The following is a 16,281-nucleotide window of genomic DNA, read 5'->3' on the forward strand; positions in this document are numbered from 1 at the left end:
AAAGAAAATTTAATCATAAAAACAAACACCTTTACATGATCAAGAGTAATAGTGCAAGGATCTAATTGCAAAAAATTATTACTATAAGGGACGACTATAAATTTTATAAAATACAAGGATAAAAAGTTTACAAACAAAAATAAAACATAGGTACTTTATTTTAAAGTCACAGGAATTAAAATGAAACTTTATCAAGGCTTGCATTAAATTATATTACATCTTATCATATAAAATGAATATAATTGAATTCTGATGGGTTAGGGGTATTCGAAAAAATTATTTCAAAACATATTAAAATAAATTTTTTTATATTTTTTAATAATTATTTTTAGTATTAGTATATCAAAATAATAATAAAAAATAAAAAAATTTAATTGAAAATAAAAAAAATCAAATTTTCACCAAACATAAAGCTCCGAGAATTTCGGCATCTGCGAAGGTTAAATGTTAAACATTGCCTTAATCATTTGGTCCTTTTTCCTGATTGAAAACTTCCGAGAGATGAGTTGTTAGTTAGTTAGTTAGTGAAGTTATAATAGGATGGGTCCTCCATGGATTTTCAGGCTTCTGTATATTTCCAATGATTTGAGGATTTAAATAGAAGAGGACAACTGGATTGCATGGAAAGTGAGAATAGCAATGAAGGCTATTCTTTAAATAATCATAACTTTGAAGGTAAGTGCCTCATTAGGTTTATTTTTTAAAAATTACTGCTTTAAATATTATACATTTTAGAATTATTAAAAATTTATATAATTAATAAAAATATATATACAAATTAGTATGGATATCCATGTTAATATTAAAAAATAATAATAATCAGAACAAAAGGTTAGTCGAAGCGCCCAACGACGCCGTTCAGCGCGACTGGGAATATTATTTTATAATATCCGGAGGGTCGTGTGAGGAATCCAAAAGCAAGAAGGAAACCGGCAGTCACCGTATAGGCCTTCTTTCAGGACGGTTCTTCTACCTTCCCTCGAACGCTCCCCTCCCTGCTCTGCTCTGCTCTGCTCCTGCTGCGAATCAAACTATCTTTCTTTCAAAACCCTAAAAACAATCCCTGTCACTCTCTCCATGGCACCTAAACGCCCTCCTCCTGTTGAAGACCCGCCCTCTCCTATCTCTGAAGAAGAAGAGGAGGAAGACTCTTCCAGCACTGAGGAAGAAGAAGAACAACAACAACAATCTGATGGTGAACAAAGACAACCCTCTCCTCCACAACCACGAAACAATACCCAAAACCCACCTCACAAGATAACCGAAACCACCACTCAACAATCTGAATCTGATTCGGAGTCGGAATCCGAATCCGAGTCCGAACCCGACCAGATAGTCAAGCCTATAACGTCTAAGCCCATGGAGGAGACCCCACCAAAGGCGGCATCAGCAGCATCCAAGAAACCCAGATCGAAACCTGCCACAGCTGCTACCCCGGAGAAAACAACTGCTTTGAAGAGAGTTAACGAGACTGATCGCGAAGACTCTAAACGGGCTAAGCACAAGGAACCCGAGCCTGAGAAGCCCGAGGATTCCAAAAAACAGCTCTTTCAAAGGTTGTGGACCGAGGATGATGAGATTGCACTGTTGCGAGGTATAATTGATTTTACTGCAAAGAAGGGTTGTGACCCATCAAAGGATATGAATGCTTTTTATGATTTTATCAAGAAGTCTTTGCATTTTGATGTGTCTATGACTCAATTGAAGGATAAGATTTCTAGGTTAAAGAAGAAATTTGAGAATCATGTGAAAGGTAAAAAAGGTGAAAATAAGACTTTCAGTAAACCACATGATCAAAAGGGGTTTGATTTGTCTAAAAGTATTTGGGGCAGCGATGGGAGTATTAAAGCTAATGGGAGGAAAAATGATAGTGGTAATACTAGTAATAATAATAAGACAGGGAATGCGAAGAAACTAGAAGCATCTAAGTCTGAGTTGGGTATGGATGTGGGAGAAGAGGACAGAGTGGAAGTCGACATGGGGAGAGGTTCAAGTGTCAAAAGAGTTTTGAAGTTTGACAGCAGTGTGAGTGTTGAAAGAATGGAGGATTATGTTGTGAGGATGGGACTGAATTTCGTGCATGGAACCGAGAAGGAGAAAATGGAAGAGGAGTGGAGGAAGTTGCATGTGGCTGAGTTGGAGCTGTTTTTGAAGCGGAACGAACTAATACGAGAACAGGCGAAGTTAATGCTGGCAGCTTTTAAAGCTGAAAAGGATTAGGGAGGCCGAGAAGGAACATGTTGGGGGGTGGGGTGGGGGTTATTGTCTACGTAAATGGTCTTGTTAGTAGTTACTTTTTGTTTAGTTTTCGTAATTAGCTTTAAATCTGCAATGTGTAGTTTCTTAGATAGTGTTATCGTTGTGCTTTTGTTGTGCTGAATTTTGTTTTCAAGGTTTAACCCTCATTTAGTGGATATAATATTTTATATTTCTCATTTCAGCACATACTTTATTGTTTTTTCTTATTTCTTAGTTATTTGTGTTTGATTAGTGGAATGTTTCCAATTTTTGGAATCATAGCATGATTAACATCAACAATTTGATGTTCATCCTTCATGATTTGGTGTGTTGTTCTGCACCAGTTTTTATTGGGAAATAATTTGTGTTGTCACTGTTTAGTTTGGTGGTTATGTGAAAATCATCTCACATTTTGAAAGGTTTACCCAAATTATAACTCATGAACGTACCTTGTATTTGCATCAAGAAATTGCACATAATTTTAACATTTAAATTTATAAATTCAAGGAAACATTCTGATGTGGTCAATCCATCCTTGTTCCAATCGCCGTCTACTAGGTATGATTGGAAGTAGATAGTTGACTTTGTTGTTTGATGCATATTTGGTGCAGTATGGTTGTCAATGGTTAAAAAAAGAAAAACTAAATTACAAGTTGGTTTTTTACCCCTCCTGAAACTGAAGCAATGTATGGGCAATTGAAAAACAGCTCATTTGGCTGCAGATTGAATACTTGAGGAAATTAATCATGCATCTCATCCGCAAACCCTTTAAATCATTCTTCAAAAAAGGGAAAAAAAAAAAACCTTGTAGATGTTAAAAATAATGTTGGGATTAAATGTTCTCTTGAATGCTAAAGCAACCAGTACAAAGGGAATCTTCTTAGTTCAAACCTAGTTTAACTTTTTTTCCATGTAAATAATAACCAAACACTACCTAATAAAACTGGATAACAACAATGTGTATATGTGATTACCCCCACTGAAAAAAATTTGCACGTTTTCAATACTTCAAATTTCAGGTTGCAGTCAAATTTTTTGGGCTAAAACCCGTTGGCACTCTCTTGACTCTAATCCAGGGTAGCTTGGTAGGATATAACCTTGGAAGCTTTTGTTTTTAGTTAATGACGTGGCTGCCTTGGTCTGATTCTGGGTTGTGTAACCGGAAGACTTCCTAATTTCTTCAACGTCTATTATTTGCTTATGGAGTTGCTTTCAGATTCGAAAACTTCATGAATATGTTAGTTCAGATATCAATATTGATAACACACTGATAGGAATGTTATCACCCTCGAGTACTCTGGAACTTGAAAACAAGCTTGGTAGATGATGGAAACTATCGGCTCCAGGGCAATCGGTGCGTAACATCTGAGTATTTTTGGCATATCAAAACTTATGCAGGATAATGTCCACTCCACACAGGATATGTTATCTATGATATATAATTCGTGGGTTTGCTTCACTGTAGTTCTGCTATTGTATTAATATGTTGTCTTGTTGAATTCTATCTTCACTTGTTTGCTTGCTGGAAAGTTTTTTGAGTTATATGAAAATAATGCTGCCGTAGCAAGGCGTGGGAAGCAGCTCCATGCAGAATCAATGGCATGCTTTATCAGGAAACCACTATGCCTAAAAGTAATCCGCAAAGCAGCAAATGCACTTGTTAAGAGTTTATTGAAGAGTCAAAATAGTCAGAATTTGTGTTGGCAAAACAAAGCATGCAGAAATTCCACTTCTTCTTTATTTGTCAATCCCTTCAATGCATGCCCTTTTGCAAGCGAAAACAAAGAACTTCATGCAATATGCAGTTCCATTGAACCAGGAAAGGGGACGGGCTCAGAAATCTTTGGTTTTTCAGCTAGATGATGTTACAGTTGGCACAATTTCTACTTACGATAGAACAAGCAGAGAAACCACTATAGTTGATTTTCTGAAGTACCACGTCAAAAAAAAAAAAAAAAGCCAGTTGATTTTCTTCTCCAAAGTGATAAATAAACGTTGTCTTGTTGAGAATGGGATGGTGTCGATTCTGAAAGGAACTAGGTTTGATTGGTGTATGAAATGAAATGAATTTTCTTCCTTGAATCATACTTATTAAGATCTTCTGTTTATGGTTTCTTGTGAGCTGTTGATATTCTAAAAGCAAGACAATGAAAAGGCCCGCTTATGCCTCCAGCATTAGTAGCTGTATATGGTCTCGATATGGTAAAAGCAATGAATCTTCATCGCCGTTCTTGCAGAGCACCAATTAATGATGGATCAGAATCCTGGATAACCCAACTAAAAAATGGATAAACCTTTCAGAGCACGAGAGAGAGACCTAATCTGATTTCTGGAGTCTTGTCAAGGGCTTTGGGTTCAAATTCACCAGAAATTGTAAAGTATGACTTGGGTTTGATTTTATGATGGAGGACAGTAAACAGCTTCCCACGACTATCAAACCTCGCCTTAATCGTAGTTAGGTCATCCATAATCCATGACCCTCCAACTGCAAAAGCGTTCTCCTTACTTGATAACGTCCAGCCGATCACTGCTGCTGCTGCGACTTTCCTCTCATGATCAAAATAATGGATATAAGAAGCCCTTAGAGAATCACCCTTGTTCTCCCTGAAAAGTCCCAAAGCAGAATGAGTTGTTTTCAAGTCTCTTCCTTCACTACTGACTGTTGAGGAAACAAAGCATAATACTAAAGCCAGCATGCAGTCACAAAATTAGCAGGTGTTTATCTACAATATGTAGTGAGTTTATCTAGGAATGCCCATTCATGTTTTTCATAAGTGCAGGTAAATTAACTTACAATATAATTGACCCATCACAATTCAGGCTTGTCATGCTAATGCCTGCATCGAACATGAGAAGTTGTCTAGAGCTAGTATTGTATATTGTTTCCATGCCAAATGCAAGGTGTGCAGTACCAACTGTTGCAGAAAGCTGAATTAGAGGGGAGCGAACCAAAGGGAGTGTCATGGCTAAAGCAGCTTGTTCGTGGAAGTATTGAACCTCATGCAGAATATGAAACTGCACACGCAATGAACCAGAAGAGGAGACGACTAAATTTCTCACTGAAAATGCGTTTGAACAATATGAGATTAGCAAAGAGGGCTTGATTCAATTGATCAGACATAAGGAGAAAGTATAAAATGCAGATTGTTTGTTGGGATCTGAGGTTTATCTTATTTCTACCATAATTGAAGGAATTGCAGACTGTAAGCTGCACATCATGTTAGGAATAGCTTCATTTGAATTGCAAGATTTTGAGATTAGATCATGGTTTAACAAGTGACCAGAGATGTTTCAATGCTCTTATCATCTTCTATGGTTCTCATAAAAATGCGAACTCGTGATTAGTCATTTATCTGCAGGTTTTCATTTATCTTGATTGAATCTGAGTAACCTTGACATGAGAACCAAATTCCAGGTAAAGCCCAAAAACTGTCCTTACCTCTCTAGAGTTGTATTCTGGAAATTTCACCAAAACCGTGTTCATCATGAATGGCCATGTTCTGCTCATTGTGAGAGTTGTTGAAATCTGTCATTATGCAAAAGACATCAGATAGGTAATGCATAATATAAAGCATAAAAGAACAGCTAGCTGAGTACCAATCCACAAACTCACCAGCAATTCCGGATTAACATCCACCTTAATAGCAGCATGAGTATCCTTAAGATTGTATTCTGCTATAACACCTGCTTTCGATAGTTTCTTGTGTCTGGCAGCATACGGAGTAAGAGTCTGAAGAAATGCGAACATATTCAATTTTTCATCAACAACATTACAAGGATTGAAATCATAGCGTGCCATCTAGAATAACAAGTGATTTCTTTCTTTCTTGCAGACAATTTGAAAAAAATGTAAAGGGAGGGTTTGATAATAAAAAACTATATATATATATATATAAAGACAGAGCAAAGAAATTGAATATTGTTACTATGGTGGCAACTAAGCTTAAGAAAATCCACAACATACCAATCCAATATCACTACTGGTCGAGATGTTAAAATACTGATTAATTCTGTAGCGTAGGAGGTCTGCAAAAAAATAATACAAATCATTAAGAAGTTGGCAGAAAAAGTACCCATAAAGTCTCTACCTCAGAATTCATAGAACGAAGAATAAAAAAATGGTTAGACGTAACAGAACCCTGCAAGACAAAGGGATGATATGTTCAAGAAGAGAAACAGATAAAGAAACTTTTTTGTTCGTTGCTTCTTGATTCAACATGAAGCTCCATTGGAGATTTTCAAGAAAGGAATAACACACAGAAAATCTTTCTTTAAAGTTGGCACTGAATATCTTTAATCAGAATGCAAACGAGTTTGACTTGAGAGAAAAGAAGATACAGATCAAGAAAGCTTGCAAACAAGATGATGCATGAGATTAAAAAGTACCATATGCAAGCTTTCCAAAGTCAGAGAAGAGTCTGGGACCTCCGGTTTCTTTGCTTCTTGCGCTTTCTTGATGATCAGAGCTGTTCATTTTATGTTTCGGTTTAGAGTGAAGGTAAGAGAATGAAGAAGGATTCTCTATGAACTTCTCGCTAAACAAGAAGTTCCTCGAGAAACAAATGTAACTAAAGTTTTGGTCAAAAAAGAAAAAAGAATGCTGCATTAGTTTAAATATTTATTACTTTATACCCAAAAAAATTATTTTTTAAAAATAAAACTTCCTAAAATGTTCAAGAAATAAATAAAAAAAATATTAAAATCTTTAACAACAGTCAGCCATTAAATGTGAAGGTGTCTTGCATTGAGAAAGCGACCGCTTCGTCAGTTCCTTTCACCCTCCTCTTTTTGTGCATCAGGTAGATTCAGGAATCATTTTATTGTTTCTTTTTCTGGAAATAATATGATATCACATTGCAATGTGACTACTTCATGTTTACAGCAATTACTTATCACCCAAGTTTCTGTAGGATATTAGAATTTTTATCACTGTTGAATTAGAAAGCTTCAACCGTCAGGCTCCTTGCTTGTATTGTGAAGAAGTAGCTTGTGTGTCTGTGTGTGTTAAAAATACGATTACTTGACAAGGCAAACTGACTGCTCAAGTGAATCAAGGTTGAGGTAAATGGTCATAGGGACTTTTCAGCTCTTGGATTTCTAGACAAAAGACAATGGAAAGGCCAGTTTTAGCCTCCATTACCGGTAACTATATATCTTCTGCGCATGATAAAAGCAGTGTATCTTTGTTTGACTTTGTGTCAAAGCACCAGCAGAAGGTAACGAAGGACCAGAATTCCATCATCTGGACACACAGCTGAGAAATTGATAAACCTTTCAGAGCACGAGAGAGAGAGAGAGATCAAATTTTATGACAGGAATCCTGTCAAGGGCTTTAGGGTCAAAATCACTAGAAATTGTATCGTATCTCCTGGGTTTGATTTAATGCTGCAGGTGAGTAGCCAGCTTCCCACGTCTATCAAACCTTGCCTTAATCATCATTAGATCATCCATGATTCATGATCCTCCAACTTACTAATGATAGATAATAGTAAAGTAAGAGAAACATCAACCTTAACAGAAGCATGAATGTCCTCGTGATTTTATTCTGCTGCAACACCTGCTATTAAGCCTAGCGCTTTCTTGCCAGCAGCATCTGAAGCATCAGTCTGGAAAATGAAATGTAGAACGAAAAAGAAAACTTATTTGTAATATTTCGCTTTTTTATTTTTGGATCAATTATTTCAGTACTATTTCAATTACTAGAACCAAAGTGATATTCCACAATACAAATATCTTTGTAAATTTTATCAAGATCAATGCAGAGAGTCAAGATGGAAGAAAAAAAAAAGAAAACTGTATTCTTTCAATAATGAAAACTTATTTACTTTCATATGAGTTATGTCATTTTATATATGACAATTATTTTCTTTAGTAACTTATCTAATAACTTGGACCAGGCTCATCCTCTATGGTCGGACTAGGCCTAACCCAATAACCAACATATCTCACTCGCCCATGAAGGATTGAATCTCTCTAATATATTATACTTCAAACTTGTACAAGAATTTCATACTTGACGATCGGACTGTGCGACCTGAAACACACAGTGAAAGGAGCTCCAATATATAAACCTAATACAGGCTATATAGGAGACATCAACCTCATAATTAATTATTCCTTAAAGTATACTAATATACCCCAAGCATTTTTAGTTACACATGACTGAATATAATTCAATCCTTTAAGAATTTCATACTCAATCCATCCTTACAATTACAAGTATTCTAAATTATATCAAATCTATTCAAGTGATATGATCCTGACCGGTAAAGACAAGTAAAAGGTGTAGAACTAAAATTATTTTTTCTTTTGCTCTCATATTAATCAAATCTGAATTAACTTACTTTCCTAAGAGTATTCTTTTAAGTCGAATCATTCCATGACTCTAGGATATACTCCTGAAGTAGTGATCATTAATACATCACCTCATAATATAATCAAAAGTCACAAAGGGTAAGATTTTGAGATCTTAGATATGATCTTCAAGACTCACATAATAAAAAAGCAGGGATCCATTCTTTATTCCTGTAATGGTCGCTAGCACATGTAGTATGTAATACATGTTATAGTGGAGCTTACTCTTTTCTTTTCTTAAGACAAAGAGTGTATGTCGTTGCTCTTTTTGTTAGAGGAAATACACTATACGAGTCTTAGTCTTATTGCTAAAAATATAGACTTCAAATAAGAAATTCTCATTTGCTCATTTTTCATTAGTAGTAGATAAATAATTTTATACTCGGCTTCAATTATAATAGACATATAAATGGCGGGAATTCATTCATGCCAATTCTTTTATTTAAGAACCTCATCTTGGTCCTAGCCAAGGTGACTTTTTAATAATCATTTTGAATTAAAATTGCTCCCACTGCGCCCTAATCGCTTATTGAACATTAAAACTCAAATAGTATCATCTCTACTCACCTTACAAATGCTAGAGGTGATTACTCATGTGAGTGAGCCAATCAAAGTCTATCGACATACTATAAAAAATGATACTATACGATACTCATAATATATTCATGAAACAAATAATGAATAAAATGATATTCTAATGGCATTTATCCATTACTTAATCATTATAAGCTTTTGTATGATCCTTAAAACTAATCATATTACTAATTACATTCTACATAAGCCAAGAGATCTCACATGTCTAACAAATGCATCCCTTATTATTGGTTTTGTGAGTGGATCTGCAACCATAGAATTTATAGAAATGTGTTTTAGGATCACATCTTGCTCAGTAATTGCTTCTCTAATGTAGTGATATCTCATCTTGATGTGTTTGGTCTTTCCATGGTATTTTGGATCTTTAGCCACAGTTATTGCAGTAGTGTTATCATAGTAAATTGTCACTTGGTTTGATGCTAATTTAACAATTTTCAAATGATATAAGAAATTTTTTAACCAAACAACATCTTGTGTTGCTGCAGAACAAGCTACATACTCAGCCTTCATAGTAAATAAAGCTATGCAGGATTGTTTCTTTCTTCTTCATAGTATTGCACTATCATTAAGCAAGAAAGCACATCCTGAAGTTGATTTGGATTGGTCGACATCTCCTCCCTAATCAGCATTAGAGAAACCAATCAATCACAAATCTTTCTTTCCTTAGTAACATAGCATGTAATTTGAAGTTCCTTTCAGATATCGTAGAATTCTTCTGACTGTCATCTAGTGTTTCTGACTAGGGTTTGATTGATATCAACTAAACAATCTAACAATATCGCATATATCGAGACGTGTGCACATCATTGCATACATCAAACTACTTACAGCACTTGCATAAGGTACTCTGGATATTTTCTCCTTTTCTTCTAGAGTCTTGGGATATATATCACAGTTTAGGCTCAAAATTTTATCAACAGGGGTGTCTATTGGTTTGCTAACTTGTATTTGATAGCGCTCTAATATCTTTTTTTATGTAAGTCTCTTGAGTTAAACCAAAAAGCCTTTTAGAGCGATCTCTTATAATTTTCACACCAAGAACATAGTTGGCCTCACCCATGTCTTTCATTTTAAAGTTTGATGATAACAACTTTTTAGTAGTATCAATCATCTCTTTGCTATTTCTAGCTATTAAGATGTCGTCAACATATAAGGATAATATTATAAAACTATTGTTAGAACATTTTAAATACACGCAATAATCTTCTTCCATCATTGTAAAACCATCCTTAAGGATTGCTTGATGAAACTTAACGTTCCGTTGTCTAGAGGCTTCCTTAAGACCATATATAAATCTTTTAAGCTTGCAAACTTTGCACTCTTGTCCTTTAGTTTTAAATCCTAAAGGCTAATCCATATAGATCTCCTCATTTAGTTCTCCAGTGAGAAACACAGTTCTAACGTCCATTTGATATAACTCTAGGTCCATATGTGTAACTATAGCTAAAATGAGACGAACTAAAGTAATCTTTACGACTGGTAAGAATGTATTTTCATAATCAATTCCATCTTCTTGAGTGTAGCCTTTCGTTATTAGTCGAGCCTTATAATGTTTTATTGACCCATCCACCTTACGTTTAATTTTAAGAACCCATTTATTTTGAATGGATCTTCATCCTGACGATAAATCAACCAAATCCCAGATTTGATTAATCTTCATTGACTTCATTTCTTCTTCCATAGCTTTAATCCATTTAATTGCTTTAGGACTATATAGAGCATGACTGAATGTTTTAGATTTTTCATCATCTTTTGGAGCAATCATGAACGCTTCCCCCTCAATCTCAAATCGATGATGAGGAATTGGTTCATGAATGCTTCTTCGAGGTTGAGATTGCTCATGATCTTGCTCCATAAGAGTAGGAATAGATAAAATATCACTCCCACTATTTCTAGAAGGATTAAAAGTTTCATCTAAGTCTTCTATTGAATGACTTATTGTGCCATAATCTAGATTTCATTTCATATAATTGAAAAAACATTTCAGCCTTACCTGTTTTTGGAAAAACCTTTTCTAAAAATACAATATTATGCGATTCATGCTCTGTTACTCTTCCATCAGCTTTTTCACCAATAAATACAAATCCTTTGGAATGTTCAGAATATCGTATAAAGATACACTTCTTCCCCCTAGTACCAAGTTTCTCATATTCATGAGAAGTATTGTGAATATAAGCTACACACCCCCATGAATGGAAATAACCTATATCAGGTTTTACGCCATTTTATAGTTCATATAGGGTGGATGAGACAGATTTAGAGGGTACACAATTAAGTATGTAAGCAGCATTTAACAATGCATCTCTCCAAAAGAAAATTGGTAAGTTAGCTTATGGCATCATAGACCTAACCATGTCAAATAGGGTTTTATTTCACCTTTCTGCTACTTAATTTTGTTGTGGAGTATAAGAAATAGTTAACTGTCTAGCTATACCCTTTTCATCATAAACCTTTTTAAATTATTCAGACAGATATTCACGTCCTCAATCAGTTCTTAAAGCTTTGATCTTGGTATTTAGTTTATTCTCTATCAAATTGGTGTATCGAATGAAGCAATCCAATACTTCAGACTTATGTGAGATCAAATAAACATGATCAAACCATGTGAAATCATCTATAAATGTGATAAAATAATTTCCTCCATGTCTTGCTCTCACATTTATTGGGCCACAAATGTGTGAATGAATAAGCTGTAATGGACTACTAACTCTTTTAGCTTTGCCAAATGGTAATCTAGTTGCTTTTCCAGCAAGACAATGCTCACAAATAGGTAATTCCTTTATGGTAAGTGATCCTAAAAGACCAGCTCTTGCTAATCTATGTAATTGATCTTGCCCAATGTGTCCTAATCTAGAATGCCAAGTTATGACATTACTATCATTAATAGTGCTGGAATTGTGAACAACATAAATTGAAGCATTATAATTAATAGATACATTAACGGTGTCTAATACCATAAAATCATTTAATACAAAACCAGAACCATAAAAAATATTATCCAGATGTATTGTTAGATAACAACTGACAAACAATATTAAAACCCAATTGGAGTAAAGCAAGAGCAGATATAAGATTTCATCAAACTTCTAGAGTGCAGAGTACATCATGAAGATAAAGTATGCGACCGCCCTTTAAATCTAGTTTGCAGTTACCGATCCCAAGCATAGTAGCGGAAGCATTATTCCTCATGTATATGTATCTACTTCCTTTTGGAATTCGATGAAATTCCACAAAGGTTATTCGATCCCTTACTATGTGGTCAGTTGCTCCTGAGTCTACAGTCCAAAAGGAAATAGATTTAGCAAGCATTAAACAACTGCTAACATATAAGTTAGAGGGATAATTATGGTTAAACATTACCTTTGGCTCAGAGCAATCACGAGTAAAGTGACCAGGTTTACCATAATTAAAACAATTAATATTCTTACCTTTCTTACCGCCGCGTTTCCCATGCTTGCGCTTATGCCCCCTACTACTTGCTTATATTCCTCTCTTACCATATTTGGGACCTTTAGCCTTATCCTTTTTATATTTAGAGCCATATGCTCCACGTATCTTAGTCTCAAATATAAAAGCCTCATTTATAGGCTTCTTAGTGTGAAGTCGATCTTCTTCAAGCTCGACATGATGAGCAACATCGTCAAATGTCTTGATGTTGTCATTATGGGTAAGGTTAACATGCATGTGTTCTCAATTACTTGGCAAAGAGTGGATAACTACTTGAACTTGTTGTTCATCAGTCATCTCATGCCCAGCATCCTTTAATTCACTGATCATGTTAGACATGTCCGTAAGATGCTGCCTCATTGTTTAATTTTGGTACTTTTATAACCATTGAATTTAAGGGTTAGTTGGTGAAGTCTAGTAGTGAAGGTTCCTCCATACTGAATCTTTATTGCGTCTTAAATAGATTGAGCTGAACAATGCCTTTTCAAAATACAGCATAATATCATTTCTCATATTGCTCAACAACAAAATACGAGTTACACGATCCTTGCATTTAAATGTTTGATATGTTTCTATATTAAGCTAGTACTGAACAATGTTTCCTTGCTCAATGTTTGATATGTTTCTATATCAAGCTAGTACTGAACAATGTTTCCTTGCTCAGGTTCAGCCATTGGTTGTGTGATTGTTTCCAGCATTTCTTACTCTTTCAGGAGATACTCAATTTTACGATGCCAAACATCGTAATTCTTTTCACTTAGTTTGTCTCCATGGTTCAAATCAGCAATAATACTCTTAAATGCAGTCATATTAAGCTCTATTGACAGCAATTACAATTATTAGTATCTAGTACAATTTAATTGACATATTTTGCCACTCCATTCCAAATTAAATAAATAATAATCTAACACATACAATAAAAATGAAAAGAATGTTAAGCATTTAATCAATTTCTACTTGTATAGTCTAATTATTATTGAAAATTTAAATGACTGTAAAATTATAGTTATTAGTTTCAACTAACAACTTCAACTAATCAGGTTGCAGATATTTTCATATATATATATATATATATATATATATATATAATATAATATAATTAAACTTAAATTACATAAATGTTTAGTTCACAACTAAACAACCAATCATCTTTTTTTTTTTAAAATACAATATTAAGAATAATAAATTTTAGAATTATTTTATATTTTAGGCACATAAGTAAGGTCTCTAATTACCTCATCCACTTCATCAAAGTCATCTCCTCCAAGTTCATTCTGCTCAAACCATGGAATGAATTTAACAGTAGCATCCAAACGACCTGCGCTTCATTCAGTGTGTCGTATACCCTTTTTGGCATACTGACATTCCCCCTCAAGCAGCATTTCATCAGCGAGATTGATGAAATCTAAGGATTCCAGCTTATATTCCAACGATAGTCGCACTAACATCTATTCTTCAGGCAGAGAATTGAGAACAATTAATATTTGATGTTCCATATAAAATTCATAAACACCACTCATAGCTAGTCTACTTATCCAACAATACATCTAATCAATGTGCTCTTGAATTTTATGAACAAGATTAAAGGTATACCCCAACAAATGATCCCAATGTTGATCGATTTGTTGTTGCTTATCCACTACAACAAAATATTCCAAAAGCACATAAATATTATACTTAATATTTAATTAAAGCATGTATGATGTATGTTAAAAAAATATGGAAATTAAGCAATTTATTTTAATAGTAAATAAATTGACACCACTATTTGACAATTTATATTAATAAAAAAATTAATTATCTTAATATTATTCTTAATATTAATATGTATTAATAATTATTAATATATATTAACTGTCGAATGGCATTTAATATATGTACACATCTTTTTCCTTTTTTTTTAGTAACGGCCAAATGGCAATTATATTTCTCAACAGCTAAATGGCAATTTTCATGTAGCTAAATGGAAATTCGTAGTTTCCATTACCAATTTACTTGAAATTGGTTTTTTTTTTTACATAGCAATTATACAAACACCATGCAAAATGTTTTGCAGAAGGTTTTGTCTAATTAACATAGAAAAAATCATAAATAAATTACTTTGTAAAATTTTGTAAATTCAAAATTCTCAATGGAAGTAATTTTTTAACACAAAATTTACATCTATCATTCATATAATAATAAATATACTATATAAAAGCAATATTAAAAATCATGGCTCTGATACCATTATAGAACGGAAAGGAAAACTTACTTGTAATATTTCGCTTTCCTATTCCTGGATCAATTACTTTAGTGCTACTTCAATTACTAGAATCAAAGTGATATTCCATAGTACAAACATCTTTGTAAATTTTGTCAAGTCAATGTAGAAAGTCAAGATGGAAGAAGAAAAGGAGAGAACTGTGTTCTTTCAATAATAAAAATTTATGTACTTTCATATGATTTATGTCCTTTTATATATGATTAGAGGAGACAGTTACTTTCTTTAGTAACTCCTCTAATAACTTAGACCAGGCTCATCCTCCATGTGGCGGACTAGGCCTAACCCAATAACCAACATGAAAGCCATTCATTTCTCATCAATACATGGCATTACATGGAAGGATTAATCATAATATGGGAGCGATATGTCAAATTTCATCTTAGAATATATAACAAGAAATATTTTCTTTTCTAGTAGAGAATCTGAGACAAACGGTAGGGGGAAGAAAGGCATAAGAAAAAATTAAATTCTATTACTTTTGTGGTAAACTAGAGTAAAGGGAGATTATTATAACATATCAATCCAGTACCATTAATAGTTGAGATGCTAAAGTAGAGATTAATTTTGTAGCTTAGAATGTCTACAAAAGTTGAAAAATAACAAACCATTACTATAAAGTCTTTAACTGAAATTTGATAGAGATCCCATTATCAAGATCGGAGAGCAGCAAAGAAGTCTGGTAAAATGTACTCGTCGAGAGTTTCTTGAATAAAGCGTTGAAAAAGTGAAAGAAAGTAAAGAAAAAGCCCTGACAAGACAAAGGGTTGACTCTGTTGCAAGCAACACTATAATAGAACTAACCTGTATATAATCTTATTCTCTCTAGAACCAAGTATGAACTTTTGATGCCAGTTTTTGGGAAATTATGTATGCTATAGTTTTTTGTTGATATGGTTGCAATTTGAAATTGACAAGGTCTCCTATTTCAAATATCCTTTCACTTCTCTTTTTCTTTGGCATGTGAACCATCTTGTGCTCAACAGATTGTAAATTGTCCCTAATTATCTTTAGCCTTTCTTCTTTAGTAGTCAAGTAATTATCAACAACCTCTACTATAAAATATTTAGGGAAATAGGGAATGTAAATAGGTGGAGTGAACTCATACAATACCTCATAAAAAGTAGTTTTAGTTAAAGTATAAAAATTATTAATTATCTCAGTTTGTCCATAAGACAAGTGCACCTACTAATTCTTCAAATAACTATCAATCAAAGATATATGATATTTGTCTTTTATCGTAAGTTTATTTAGTGCCTTATAATCCACATAAAATCTCTAGAAGTTGTCTTTTTTCTTCACTAAAACATCTAGGGAAGTAAAAGGGTCGTGACTTAGATATATAAATTCAGATTTTAACATTTCAAAAACTATCTTCTCTACCA

At 33.8% G+C, this 16,281-nt stretch overlaps 2 protein-coding genes across 2 annotated transcripts; one reads left to right on the plus strand and one right to left on the minus strand.

Moving 5' to 3' along the window:
* The first annotated feature begins 906 nt into the window (after window positions 1-906).
* On the plus strand, window positions 907-2,490 carry LOC105129807 (mediator-associated protein 1-like). Its single transcript, XM_011032039.1, has one exon. It carries the CDS (start codon window positions 1,078-1,080, stop codon window positions 2,218-2,220), a length of 1,143 nt encoding a protein of 380 aa, XP_011030341.1. The 5' UTR covers window positions 907-1,077; the 3' UTR covers window positions 2,221-2,490.
* A 2,045-nt stretch (window positions 2,491-4,535) lies between these two features.
* LOC105129876 (mitochondrial outer membrane protein porin 2-like) lies at window positions 4,536-5,746 on the minus strand. The gene is made up of 3 exons (XM_011032119.1): window positions 5,630-5,746; window positions 5,076-5,253; window positions 4,536-4,897 (listed from the first exon to the last, which is right to left on the minus strand). Exons 1-3 carry the CDS (start codon window positions 5,744-5,746, stop codon window positions 4,536-4,538), a joined length of 657 nt encoding a protein of 218 aa, XP_011030421.1.
* Between the last annotated feature and the right edge of the window lie 10,535 nt (window positions 5,747-16,281).

The sequence above is a fragment of the Populus euphratica genome, unplaced genomic scaffold, assembly GCF_000495115.2.
Source record: "Populus euphratica unplaced genomic scaffold, PopEup_1.0 scaffold34.1, whole genome shotgun sequence".
NCBI lineage: Eukaryota > Viridiplantae > Streptophyta > Magnoliopsida > Malpighiales > Salicaceae > Populus > Populus euphratica.